The sequence below is a fragment of the Psammomys obesus genome, unplaced genomic scaffold (assembly GCF_907164565.1).
Source record: "Psammomys obesus unplaced genomic scaffold, mPsaObe1.curated_primary_1811, whole genome shotgun sequence".
Lineage (NCBI taxonomy): Eukaryota > Metazoa > Chordata > Mammalia > Rodentia > Muridae > Psammomys > Psammomys obesus.
This window is the reverse complement of record NW_026596117.1, coordinates 15,880,959-15,894,336: the sequence shown is the minus strand read 5'-3', so window position 1 is coordinate 15,894,336 and position 13,378 is coordinate 15,880,959. Positions and strand designations below refer to the sequence as shown.

Below are 13,378 nucleotides of genomic sequence, written 5' to 3'. Positions count from 1 at the left end.
TATCTCAATGCATAGTCCTTGGTTGGAGTATCAGTCTGAAAAAGACCCTTTGGAAGAGGGAGAAAACATGGAACAAGACAGGAACCTACGACTGAAAGACTCTACCCATTAGGGTATCAAAGTAGATGTTGAAGCTCATAGCCAAACTTTGGGCAGGGAATCTTATGAATGGTGAGGGAGATAGAAAGACCTGGAGGGGACAGGAGCTCCACAAGGAGAGCAACAGATCCAAGAAATCTGGGCACCTGACACTATCAATGATGCTTTGCTATCTTTGCAGATAGGAACCCGGCATAAATGTCATGTGGGAGCTTCATCCACCAGACAGTGGAAACAGATGCAGAGACCCACAGCCAAACAATAGGTAGAACTCAAGGACTTTTGTGTAAGAATTAGGGAAAGGATTGAGGAAGCTGGAGGGTCAAAGACACCACAAGAAGACTTACACTAACCTGGATCCATGGGGCTTCAAAAAGATTGAACTGCCAACCAAAAAATATGCATGTATTGGTCCTAAGCCCCTTACACAGATGAAGCTGATGAGCTGCTTGGTCCTTGTTGTATTATGCATTAATATTTACTATTGATACATCTTTTATTAAAGCTGCAGGTAATCCTAAACAGCTGTATAACAAAATCACCACACAGAGACTAGTTATTTAGTTAACCTAGAACACAATGCTGGGCAATAGTTACTCCATCCTAAACCTCCAAGCCTTCATACTTTCCTACCATTCAGATTTTACCCATTATACTTGCTTTTAGTGATATTTTAGGTCCGGTTCATTTCTCTGTGTCCTTCCAAGCCCTCTCCTCCAGCTTCTCCTCTCCCGGCTTCTGCTCCTCTCCTCCCTCTTACTCACTTCTTTCCTCTCCTCCCACTCTGAACCAGGATGTCCCACCCTATCCTCTCCATTGCTCAACATTGTGGCTGTTTGTTTTAATTGACATTTTAGAGAACAAATGGTGGCATGTTTACACAAACTTGAGACAGGTGATGCTTAGAATAAGTATCATAATGCAATGTCAAGATTGAAACCAGATAATGGGGGAGAGAAATTCAGCATTTGAATGAACAAGGGTAAGGTGTATACATTCCAAAAAAATCATTATACAAACAGGTCCTTAAGTGGGCCTCTTAACAAGTGGAGCTGTCTCTGACTTGGACGCTGTTGCTTCCCTCCGGGTCCCATTTCCCTAGCAGGGATGCTTTCACTTTCCTCAGTGAAAGAGAAGGCACTTAGTCCTGATGTGACTTGAAGTGCCAGTGTAGGTTGGTACACCAGGCAGGGTGGGCGTGCGGTATGGGGGAAGTAGATGGGACGATGGGACTGAGAGGAGAAGAGGGGATAGGTTTGCATTTGGGATAATTTTAAAACAATCTAGTGTGTTAATTATTTATATAGTGACTAATATAAATTAATTTTATTTACCAACTTGATCCAATATTATTTGTAATCTTTGCCATGTGGCCTAATCTGGTAGTCTGTATTTTTTGGAATACAGTCCCACTGATTCTCCATACTGTCTCTGAATTACACACCTCTTATGTGAATTCCTGGTTCTCAGCCCTCTCTCCATTAGCAAAGCCGGTTAGAAATTCTAGCAAGAAGAATCTATGCAGTTTCAGAAACTGTTTTCTGTGACTGTGAGAAGTCAGTCTTATGACTATGACAAGAGAGATTATGTCTGAAGAGGAATTGTTTTAGGCCTTCCTTGATGGTTTTAGCCAGTGGCCAGAAGGGAATTATGAGCTATAGATGATCAACAAAGTTAAATAATATCCATGTTGCAAAGACTGAAATTTTGCAAGGAGGAAAGCACTTCCTTTCCCTTATACTAACCTCACCTGACATTATCTTGATTCATATCTCGATGCACTTGCTTTTCTACCTATATTTATGATTTTTTCTTTTTTTATTTTTATTATTAGTTACATTTTATTAACTCTGTATCCCAGCTGTATCCTGCTCCCTCATTCCCTCCCAACCCCACCATCCCTCCTTCATCACTTTCCTGCCCCTTTCCAAGTCCACTGATAGGGGAGGTCCTCCTCCCCTTCCATCTGACCCTGTTTTATCTGGTATCTTCAGGACTGGCTGCAATGTCCTCCTCTGTGGGCTAGCAGGGCTACTCCTTCCTCAGGAGGTGAGGAAGTCAAAGAGCCTGCCATTGAGTTCTTATCAGAAATAGTCCCTGTCCCCCTTACTAGGATACCCACTTTGATACTGAGATACCACGGGGTATATCCGAGCAGAGGTTCTAGGTTATATCCATCTATGGTCCTTGGTTGGAGAAACAGTCTCATAGAAGACCTCTGTGCCCAGATATATTTGGTCCTTGTGGAGCTCCTATCTTCTCCACATCATACTAACTCACCCTTCTTTCATAGATCATTCTGAGTGAGGTATCCCAGAAGGAGAAAGACACACATGGTATATATTCACTTATATAGACCTATAAGATATGATAAACATACTGAAATCTATACACCTAAAGAAGACAAACAAGAAAAAAGACGTGGGGTAAGATGATCAGTCCTCACTTAGAAAGACATATGGGATGGGCATTGGACATAGGAGAAAACAAGTAACAGGGCAGAAACCTACCACAGAGGCCGCCTGAAAGACTCTACCTAGCAGTGTATCAAAGCAGCTACTAAGACTCATAATCAAACCTTCGGCAGCGTGCAAGGAATCATATTTATGTGTTTTAATCAGAATGGAAGCAAAACTAAAATGCCTCTTTCCATACTTAGTTCTTTTAAGCCGTCACTATTTCATTCTGTATAATTTTTAATTATCAATTCTCAAAATAGCAATTAAAGAAATGATCTATTAATTGGGTGCTGCATTAAGGTAGCTAATATGAAAAGCCCTATTTTTAAAATAAGGATATATTATTTCAAACTCATAATCAAACCCTGAAACACAAGAAAGAAGTAAGTATATAATTATGAAATGAAGCTTTAGATCTTATAATGTGCTACGTAATGTAGACAACTTTAAAAAGAGAAGGAAACATTTTGTAACAAGTCTATCTGTTCTATAAAACAGTTATAAAAGTGCATGAATATTTTCACTTATACTGCAATTTTATGAGCAATTACCAAGGAAAAATTTGAAGCTAGCCTCTTGTCTGTTAAATTGTACTCATGTTCCCTTCCTTTAATATACTCACGTCAAAACATTTTTGTTCATTTTATGAAATGTGGGTTGCATTTGTCCTAAATTCCTTAGTTAAAATCGTCTTCTACATAGTCGTAGTAGTTCTACTTATAAATGTGGTTTTTGTCTTTTTTTTTCTTTGTTTGTTCATTTTCCTATAATCAATTCTATGTACTACTCCACATTGTTTATTTTTCTTCCCTAAATATATTAGTGTCGGGAGTTCCAGTTGCAATTTCATGTAGTTAGCTTTGGAAAGGAAAGCAGCTTAGATAATTCTTGATTATCTGGCTATAGCCCAGGTCTTACCCCTGAGTATTAGCTTGTACTTAAGACCATCTTCCAGGCCAGTCCAATGGGAAACTCCTTATCATTTCAAATTTTATTTAACAGCAGCTTATTTATATGCACTTGCCTTACAATAACTAATATGTCAGCTAGAGTATAGGCAAAATGCTGTAATTACAGCAATCAGTGCAGACAGCTGTGGAAGTTGGTGCCAGCCGTGAGAACAACATATTCAGAGAGAGAAGTTTTTAAGTTCATTTTATTATTTGTATGTATGTATATTTACTTGTATGTATGTATGTATGTATGTATGTATGTATGTAATTACATGTGCGCATTACATGTGTGTGCACTTTTTTCAGAAGAGGGTGTTGGATACCCTGGGTCTTTAGTTGTACATGATTTTGAGTTTCCACATAGATGTTGGGGATCAAGCACAGGTCCTCTGGGGAGGCAATCAGTGTGAATAACTGCTGAGCCAAAAGGAAGATAGCAGTTAAGTATGGGGAAGTACTATCAGAATAAGGAGAAACAGGCAAAAGTTAAGTATATCGCAATAGTTTCCCAGCTATGAGGTGATTAATGAGATGGGCACATCAGTCAGTCGTTCAGCACTTGCCTAGCATGTTTGGGGTTGAGTTCAATCATTAGTAAGTGCCATGTATAAAGAACAGTTAAGGTCTACAGTAAGATGAAATTTGACTCTTGTAATATTGAATAAATCAAATAAGGGAAAAAGAGAAAATGTTAGAGAGTCTTGGATTGAGTTGGATAATTTCCAAATTCATGCTGAATTCTATTTGTCCAGTACCTCAGAATGTGACTATGTTTGCATACAAGAAATGTTTAAAAAAAATACTACTTTTAACTACCTTAAAATAAGTGTGAGTCCTAATTCAATAGCATTTATAATTAGAAAAGAAGAGGCATTAGAGAGATGGCTCAGTGATAAGGAGCGTGTACTATTGTTCCAGAGGACAAAATTTCAGTTCCCAACAGCAACACTGAGCTGCTGACAGCCATCTAGAACTCCAGTTTTAGGCACTTTTGAAGTCTTTGGCCTCCAGAGTACCTGCACTTATGAGCACATATCCACACAGACACACAGAGAAACAGATAGCCAGGCACAACCCAGACACACAAGCACACACATGCACATATGTGCACACAAGCTCATACACTTTTAAAATCTAAACTTTTTACTTTTTAAGCATATCGCGCCAGAATGCAGTATTCACATTAGTTCATATACATAATTTTACAGAGAAAAAATAAATCTTTAAAAACATACTGAAAGAGACACCAGAAATAAGCAAGCACAAAGAGCATTGTGAAGATCCAAATTGAGAGTGGCGATGAGTGATGCCCAGGAAGAATTTGTATTCCTCTCTTACAGAGCTGTGCAGTGAATTCCTCTCACACAGTCTCTGCAGCAACATTGGAAAACTATTCACTGATGGCGATGTTGGAGATATTACATTATTAAGACACATTACTGACCCCATTGCATATACACAGGAGTGTGGCTCTAGGGAATAGGTTTTTGTTTTGCTTTATAGATTCCCTTGAATATTAAAATATTTTTTTTCTGAATTAATACCTATAGTCGTAATATTGTTAGCCTAAACTATGCCTATGTTGTTAGTTTGTTTTTCTACCAAGACTTTCCAGTTTCAGACTGTTTTCTCACTGAGCTTTTTAACATTTCTTTTCCTGGATTTCTCCCGAGATTATCTCCTGGTAGATTGGGTAATAACTATTTATGCACTGGAGATTAAATCTGCTGGAATAAGATGTTACTAGTTCTTTCATAAGTTTTGTTCTAACTCCACTTGCCAATACTTAACAGGTAGCTTTTCTAGTTTATTTTCTATTGCTGTGATAAAGACAACAACCAAAAACAACTTGAGGAAGAAGACATTTATTTGTCTTACAGGTCACAGTCCATCATTGACGAGATCCTCTACAGGAATTCAGGCAGGCTAAAACCATTTTAAAAGAAACTGTAACACTGACCACAGAGGAATGCTGCCTTGCTCTCCTTGCTCTGGCTAATCCTGCTTTCTTTCTTTTTTTTTTCTTTTTCTTTTCTTTTTTCTTTTTCTTTTTAGTTACATTTTGTTAACTCTGTGTCCCAGCTGTATCCCGCTCCCTCGGAGGGAATCCTGCTTTCTTAAACAACCCAGAGCCACCTTCCCAGACCTGGCACCACCCACACTTGCATACAGGCTAATCTGAAATAGTCATCTTCTCTCAGCTGAGATTCTCTCTATCCAGAAGAACTTACTTTGTGTCTCATTGTCAAACTAATCAGTATAATAACCAGTAAGCTAAGTCTTAAAACTGGATTATTTCACAATCAGCTATCTTAATTCAGCATTTACTCATTCTGCTGTGATGCACACACTCATGAATCCTATATTGTAACTCACCATGTTTATAGGATCAACTGGTCCAATGCTGTTCACATAAACGTCAGTTTCAATTACTGTGGGCCTCACTGAAAAGCAACACAGAATGGTTAATGATATCAAGGATTGTTGTAGGTAAACTTTGTATTTGCTAATGCATCACATATTATTAATCCAATCATAATATATCTCATTATGAAATGTAGCAACAAAAGTCTGTTACAAAATCATAAAACCATTTCAGTTTTAACTCAATTATAAAGAGATAAATCAATGGGGTAGTAAAATACTTCAGGGGTACAATCTAAAGATAACATGGATGTTTAAAAAAATAGTCACCTAAATTAAAGACTTTAAATTCAATAAAGTATTTACTGTATTTTTCTGAGTTAGTTCTAGGCCCTTTTTTTGTACATATAACATATATTTCTATTTAAAGCTAATGAATACTTTGGTGGTAAGTGTTTAACAGTTTTGTTCTCGGAGAATAAAGGAAAAGGCCTTGATTTCTAACGTTTGCTGATTTCTAAGTGGTTAATTATTCCAGGACAGGTAATTTAAAAATACAAAGTAAAGTGACTAAACACAGAGTTGAGAGGATACAGAAGTGTCACCGGAGAGCCAGTTCTGGCTCATACTGAAATCTTTAGCATACATATTAGAGAGGCAATATATGTAAGAAGCTGCCACATGAGAATCTTAGTAAATAGTCATTCATTCCTCCTTACTTTATGTCTTCCTAACAATCTTCCTTTATGTTGTCAATAATTTTTTTTGCCTGCTCACTCTATAGTCGCTTCACATCGATAGTCAGCATTTTAAGTGGTTATAAGGTGATACAATATATAATTAAAGCTTATCAACTACAGTCCCATATCTCCTGGTAATCAGGGTCCTTTGTTCTTTTCTTAAACTTCCCTCTATTGAGATTTTCCAGAATATTTGGAAATTATCTTCTTTCTGCAATGAAGAATATTTTTACATAGATGCTTCAACTGTGCCCATCACCTCCATAATATAATACACAAAGAATCATTTTGCTGTGGTTCTTTGGATTTTAGTTGAAGAAAGACATAACATATTCACAAAGTTGACATGAAAGGATAATAGTTTCTAGTAGGTTTCTGTACACCTAAAGAAATTATTCAAGAAGGAGGACTCTTGCTAAAATGCTCAATCCCTATCCAGAAAGGGAAAGAGGATGGACATCAGAAGAAAGTGAAAAGAGGGAACAGGTCAGGAGCCTGACACAGGACCTCTGAAAGGCTCTGCCCTGCAGACTATCCATGCAGATGCTGAGACTTATGGGCAACCCTTGGGCAGAGTGCAAGGAATCTTATGAAAGAAGTGGGAAACAGTTAGATCTGGAGAGGACAGGAACTCCACAAGGAGAGCAACAGAACCAAAAAATCTGAGCACAGGGGTCTTTCCTGAGACTGCTATTCCAACCAAGGACCATGCATGGAGATAACCTAAGACCCCTGCACAGAAGTAGCCCATGGCAGTACAGTATCCATGTGGGTTCCATTGTAATAGGAACAGGGATGGTCTCTGACATGAACTGATTGGCCTGCTCTTTAATTACTTCCCCCTGATGGGGAAGCAGCATTACCAGGCCACAGAAGAAGACAATGCAGCCACTCTTGGTGATACCAAATTGACCAGAATCAGAAAAAAAGAAAAGAAGACCTCCTCTATCACTGGGCTTGGGGAGGGGCATGCGTTCAGAGAGTGAAGGAAGGGAGGGATTGTGAGGGGAGGTGGGAGGGAACCACAGGGGGGATACAAAATGAATAAAGTGTAATTAATAAAGAATTAAAAAATTATTTTGAAAAGAAAAGAAAAAAATAAAATTAAATCAAATTTTAAAAAAAGGATAAAAATTTCAAGAAGATCCATCATGTCTTCCAGACAGCTTGGTAAAGAAAATGAATGAGGAGAAATGTTTCCTGTGGTTTGATGTTTGTTTGCAATCACAGCATCTTTTTTTTTTTTTTTTTTTTTGCCATGTTTGTTTAGGTCACTGTTCTACCACTGTACGCCTTGTAAACTTTTTCTATCTGACCTGATACTCATCAGCCAGGTTCAGGGGTTGTGCCAGTCTTTGCTGGATGCCCTTTTTCTTTTACACAGGGCTAAATCTGTCAGTTTCAATGTTTTTCCAGATATGGTCTCATAGTATATCTGACAAAGTCCTCAAGCTATAAAACTTCAGTAGAAATTCGTAGGCATTTTGATAAACAGTGCTCACAAAGCCACATCACTTTTTTTTTATTTCTAGGAATGATTAGCTTTTGCAGGTGAGGAATCACTCATTCTCTACAGAGATTTGTTTATATGTTCCCTCAGATAAAAAAATATTGATGATTACACATGTTTTCTTAACCAGAACTATAAATAAGACGTTTTTAAATGGTTTACAAGAAAGTTGAGTATCCAGATGGGCATAGCACAAAAAAAGGTAATTTAAATCTCTAGCCTCAAATGATGAAAACTAGAAAAGATCATCTTGAGTGAGGTAACCCAGAAGCAGAAAGACACACATGGTATATACTCATTTATAAGTGGTTATTAGTCATATAATATAGGATAAACATACTAAAATCTGTAAACCTAAACAAGGAAGACCCTAGGGAAGATGTTCAATCCTCATTCAGGACAAGTGCAATAGACATCAGAAGCAGGAGAATCCAGGGAACAGGACAAGAGCCTACTATAGAGAGCCTCTGAAAGACTCTACTGATTGAGATATCTAAGCAGAGGTTGAGACTCACAGCCAAACTTTGGGTAGAGTGCAGGTATTTTTATGAAAAAAGGGGCAGATTGAAAGACCTGGAGTGGACGGGAGCTCCAAAAGGAGAGGAACAGAACCAAAAAACTGAGCTGTGGGTGCCCTGCTGAGACCAATACTCCAACCAAGGACCATGCATAGCGAGGACCTAAAACCCTGGCACAGATGTAGCCCATAGACTCAGTTTCCAAGTGGGTTCCCTACTAAGAGGAACAGGGGTTTTCTCTGGCATGAACCCAGTGACAGGCTTCCTGATCACCTCCCCCTGGGGGTTGTAGTCTTGCCAGGCTACAGAAGAAGACAGTGCAACCAGTCCTGATGAGACCTGATAGGCTAGGGTCAGATGGAAGGGAAGGAAGCCCTCCCCTATCAGTGGACTAGGGGCAGGGCACAGGGGAAGAAGAAGGAGAGAGGGTGAGATTGGGAGGGGATTAGGAAGGGGCTACAGCTGGGATAAAAAAAATTGTAATAAATGATAAAAATTTAAAAAAAATAAATTGCTAGCCTCATGCAGTTGTCTTAAATAAAAAATAGGTCACATGATTTAGACGTTTGAAATTTACAGAAGTGTGATGACTTCTGAGATGAGTGCCTTTAACTGTCGTTTATTTCTGCTAACTATTTACTGGAGGCAATAAATAGATAATTAGGCTAATTACAGATAGGATTTAAAGGATAATTTTTATGATGCCAATTAACAACAATATTACAGGTTCCTTGCTTGAATTTATATTTATTGCTATTTCAAAGCAATTACAAGTGATTTAAATACATAAATCTTTCATAGTCAGATTTTTCATTTATACACATAAATCAACAAATATTTGTTTTCTGCATTTAATGCACAACTCAGCATTGAATAATGCCTACAGTAAAAACAAATGACTCTTTGGGGTATTTATTTTGCAAGACATTTTATCATATTAAAATGTAGGAACTTCTACATATTAATGAGTTATTCTGACTCTATAAATCAATATTTCTGAGCCAATTATAATATGAAGCCATGTATGTTAGGAAAATATTAACTCTGATATTATGGCACAGGATACACAGCATTCTGCTAGTGGGAGAATTGATAATCAATATAATAAAGCAAGACCAGTGAGAATCCAACAAGAGAAGGATCACCATTAGCTCAATATAAAATATTTGCTGTTGATATTTTATTTCTTATTTTAATATTTTATTAATATATAAACTGCTCCCATCTAAGTATGAACCAGGCTCAACCCACCTTAGCTTCTAAGATCAGAGAAAAAGAACCAGTGCATTCAGGGTGAGCTATACTACAGAGCAATAGTAATAAAATTGCATGAAATTGGCATAGAAACAGAATGGTTGTTCAATAAAATCAAAGCGAAGACCCAGGAATAAACTAACACACCTAATGACACTTGATTTTGACAAAAAAGCCAAAACCAAACAATGGAAAAAAAGAAAGTATCTTCAACAAATGGTGTTAGTCCAATAGATGTCTACATTTAGAAGAATGCAAAGAGATCCATATTTTCCTCCCTGCACAAAACTCAAGTCCAAGTGTGTCAATATAAAACAAGATACACCAAATTTGCTAGAAGAGAAAGTGTGGAAGGAACCTTTAACTCATTTGTACAGGAGACAGCTTCCTGAACAGGACACCAACAGCTCTGGCTCTAAGGTATACAATTAATAAACAGTACCTCTTGAAACTGAAAAGCTTTTGTAAAACAAAGGACACTGTTAGCAGAACAAAGCAAGAGGCTACAGAATGGGAAAAGATCCTCACTAATCCTCCATCTAACAAAGACCTAATATCTGAATATATAAACAAATATATAAATATATAAACAAATCAAGAACACCAATTAACCAAATAATCCATTAAAACTGAGGTACAGAGCTAAATAGAGTATTCTCAACAGAGAAATCTTGAATGGCCAACAAGTGTTTAAAGAAATGGCTCAATGTCCTTTGTCATCAGGGAAATAGAAGTCAAAATGACTCTGAGATTCCATCTGGCACCCATCAAAATCGCTAAGATCAAAAACTCAAGTGACAACACATACTGGCTGGCGAGGATATAGAGAAAGAGGAACACTCCTCCACTGCTGGGTGAGAGTACAGACTTGTATAACCACTTTGGAAATCAATCTGACACTTTCTCAAAATTTGGGAATAGCTCTGTCTCAAGACCCAGATATACCACTCCTGGACATATACCTAAAGATGCTCTACTATACAACAAGGATATCTAATCATCTATGTCCATAGAAACTTTATTAGTAATAGCCAGAATCTGGAAACAACCTAGATGTCCCTCAACAGAAGAACGAATACAGAATTTGTGGTACATTGACACAATGGAAGACTTATCAGCTATTAAAAACAAGGAAATGATGAAATTTGCAGGCAAATGGAACAAACTAGAAAAGACCATCCTGAGTAAACCAGACCCAGGAATACATACATTGTATGTACTCACTTATATGAGGATATTAGCCAGTACAGGATAGACATACTACAATTTACAGATCCAAAGAAGTTTAATAACAAGGAAGGCCCAAGGGAGGATATTTAAATCTCACTCAGAAGAAATAGAATAGACAGGGGAAGTGACTGAAGAGCTGCTGTCCTCTGAGAGGCTCCATCTAACAGTAGATAGAAACAGTTGGTGAGACTCATAGCCAAACATTAGAGGAAGTGTAGGGAGTCTTGTAGAAATGTGGAAGGAAGGAAAGGAGGACTTGTAGGTAGCAGGAGCTCCATAAAAGACCAACAGAGCCAACTAACCGGGCCCAAAGAGGCTTGTGGGGACTGAAGCACCAACCAAGACTGGACCTATGTCCCCTACACAGATGTAGCTGATGGCCAGCTGAGACTTCATGTGGGTCCCCTAGAAAGGAGAGCAGGGTCTGTTTCTGACATGGGCTCTGGTTGCCTGCTTTCTGACCACTTGCCCCTGGAAGGATCAGTTGGCCAGGTCAAAGGGAATGAGTGCTGTGAACTCAGTTCTGATACAACTTAATGACCTGGGATGGTTGGGCTGGGATGTTTCCCCTTATGTGAAGAGTAGGGGAAAGGGAATGGAGGAAGAAGGAAGGAGATTAGGACCAGGAGGAGAGGATGGTGTTACAGTCAATATGTAAAGTGAATATATACATTCATATACATATATATATATATGTAATATTCCTATGTGTATGTGTGTATATATATATATATATACATACATGGTTTAAGGTATAAGGAAACTAAATTTGGATAAAAAAATTTGCAATCTATTTTTAAGAACTGTTTTCTCCTACTTCCAATGTCCTACCACAGAGGGCTTCAGAAAGATTCTACCTAGCAGTGTATCAAAGCAGATGCTGAGACTCATAACCAAACCTTCGGCGGAGTGCAGGGAATCATAAGAAAGAAGGTGGAGTTAGTATGACCTGGCGAGGATAGGAGCTCCACAAGGACCTAATATATCTGAGCACAGGGCTCTTTTATGAGACTGTAGCTCCAACCAAGGACCATGTATGGATATAACCTAGAACCCCTGCTCCGATGTAGGCCATGGTATCTCAGAATCCAAGTGGGTACCCTAGTAAGGGAAACAGGGACTATTTCTGACATGAACTCAATGGCTGGCTCTTTGACCTCCATCCCCCCCAACCTGAGGGAGGAGCAGCCTTGCTAGCCACAGAGGTGGACATTGCAGCCAGTCCTGAAGAAACCTGATAAGCTAGGGTCAGATGTAAGGGGAGCAGACCTCCCGTAGCAGTAGCAGTGGACTTGGAAAGGGGCAGGGAAGAGATGAAGGAGGGAAGGTGGGCTTGAGAGGGAATGAGGGAGCAGGCTACAGCTGGATAAAAAGTTAATAAACTGTAACTAATATTAAAAAAAATAAAATAAAGAACCGTGCTTTCATAAAACCAAAAAAGGAAAAACATTACTAAAAGAAGAAAACAGAGTCTATGTTTGTTTACATAATATGGGCAATTTTCATTTAGCCTATTTGTTTTCTGCACTGACAAAAAATATTCCATTAACAATCATAATATACATATTTTCCAACTATGAGTCCTCCTATATATAATTTGGTAACTTTGTTTTGGTGGTATTCACTCAGGTGTTTTCATCTGTAACCTTGCAGAAGATGAGAAAATATGAACATGAAAATTAAATAAATTATTTCAGATTAATTGGAAACTAAGCTTAATGATGATAAGGTACAAAAAAAAACAGAATTAAGGAAAAATAAAAGAAATCTGTAAGTGCTCTATCACAGTGACTCATTGCACCTATGACTTGTTTTTAATTTTTACAATTTATATCATGACTGTAGCCTCCTCCCTCATCTACTTCCATTCCTACCCTTCCTCCCTCTCTCCCCACCCCCATTCTTTTCCCCTAGTCCACTGAAAGAGGGAGGGACTCTTCTCTCCTGCCATGTGACTCTAGCTTTTCAAGTCTTTTCAGGACTGCCTGGATCCTCTTTCTCTGTGGCCTGGTAAGGTCTCATTGCCAGAGGAATTGATCAAAGAGCAGGCAACCAAGTTCATGACAGAGGCAGCCCCTGCTCCTCTTTCTCAAGAACCCACATGGAGACTGAGCTGTCTATTGGCCACATCTGAGCAGGGGGTCTAGATCCTCTCCATACATGGTCCATACATGGTTGGTAGGTGCATCACTGTCACTGCAGAGTCCTCGCGGCTCAGATTATTCTTTCTTTCTTTCTTTCTTTCTTTCTT

General features: G+C 38.4%; 1 protein-coding gene across 1 annotated transcript in view; it reads right to left on the bottom strand.

The window, feature by feature from the left end:
- The window catches only part of Gabrg1 (gamma-aminobutyric acid type A receptor subunit gamma1), a 91,641-nt gene that overhangs the window by 38,727 nt on the left and 39,536 nt on the right, over positions 1-13,378 (bottom strand). Inside the window, exon 3 of the mRNA XM_055629441.1 lies at positions 5,888-5,955. Coding sequence (XP_055485416.1) covers positions 5,888-5,955 — 68 coding nt within the window. The remainder of the gene's footprint in view (positions 1-5,887; positions 5,956-13,378) is intronic.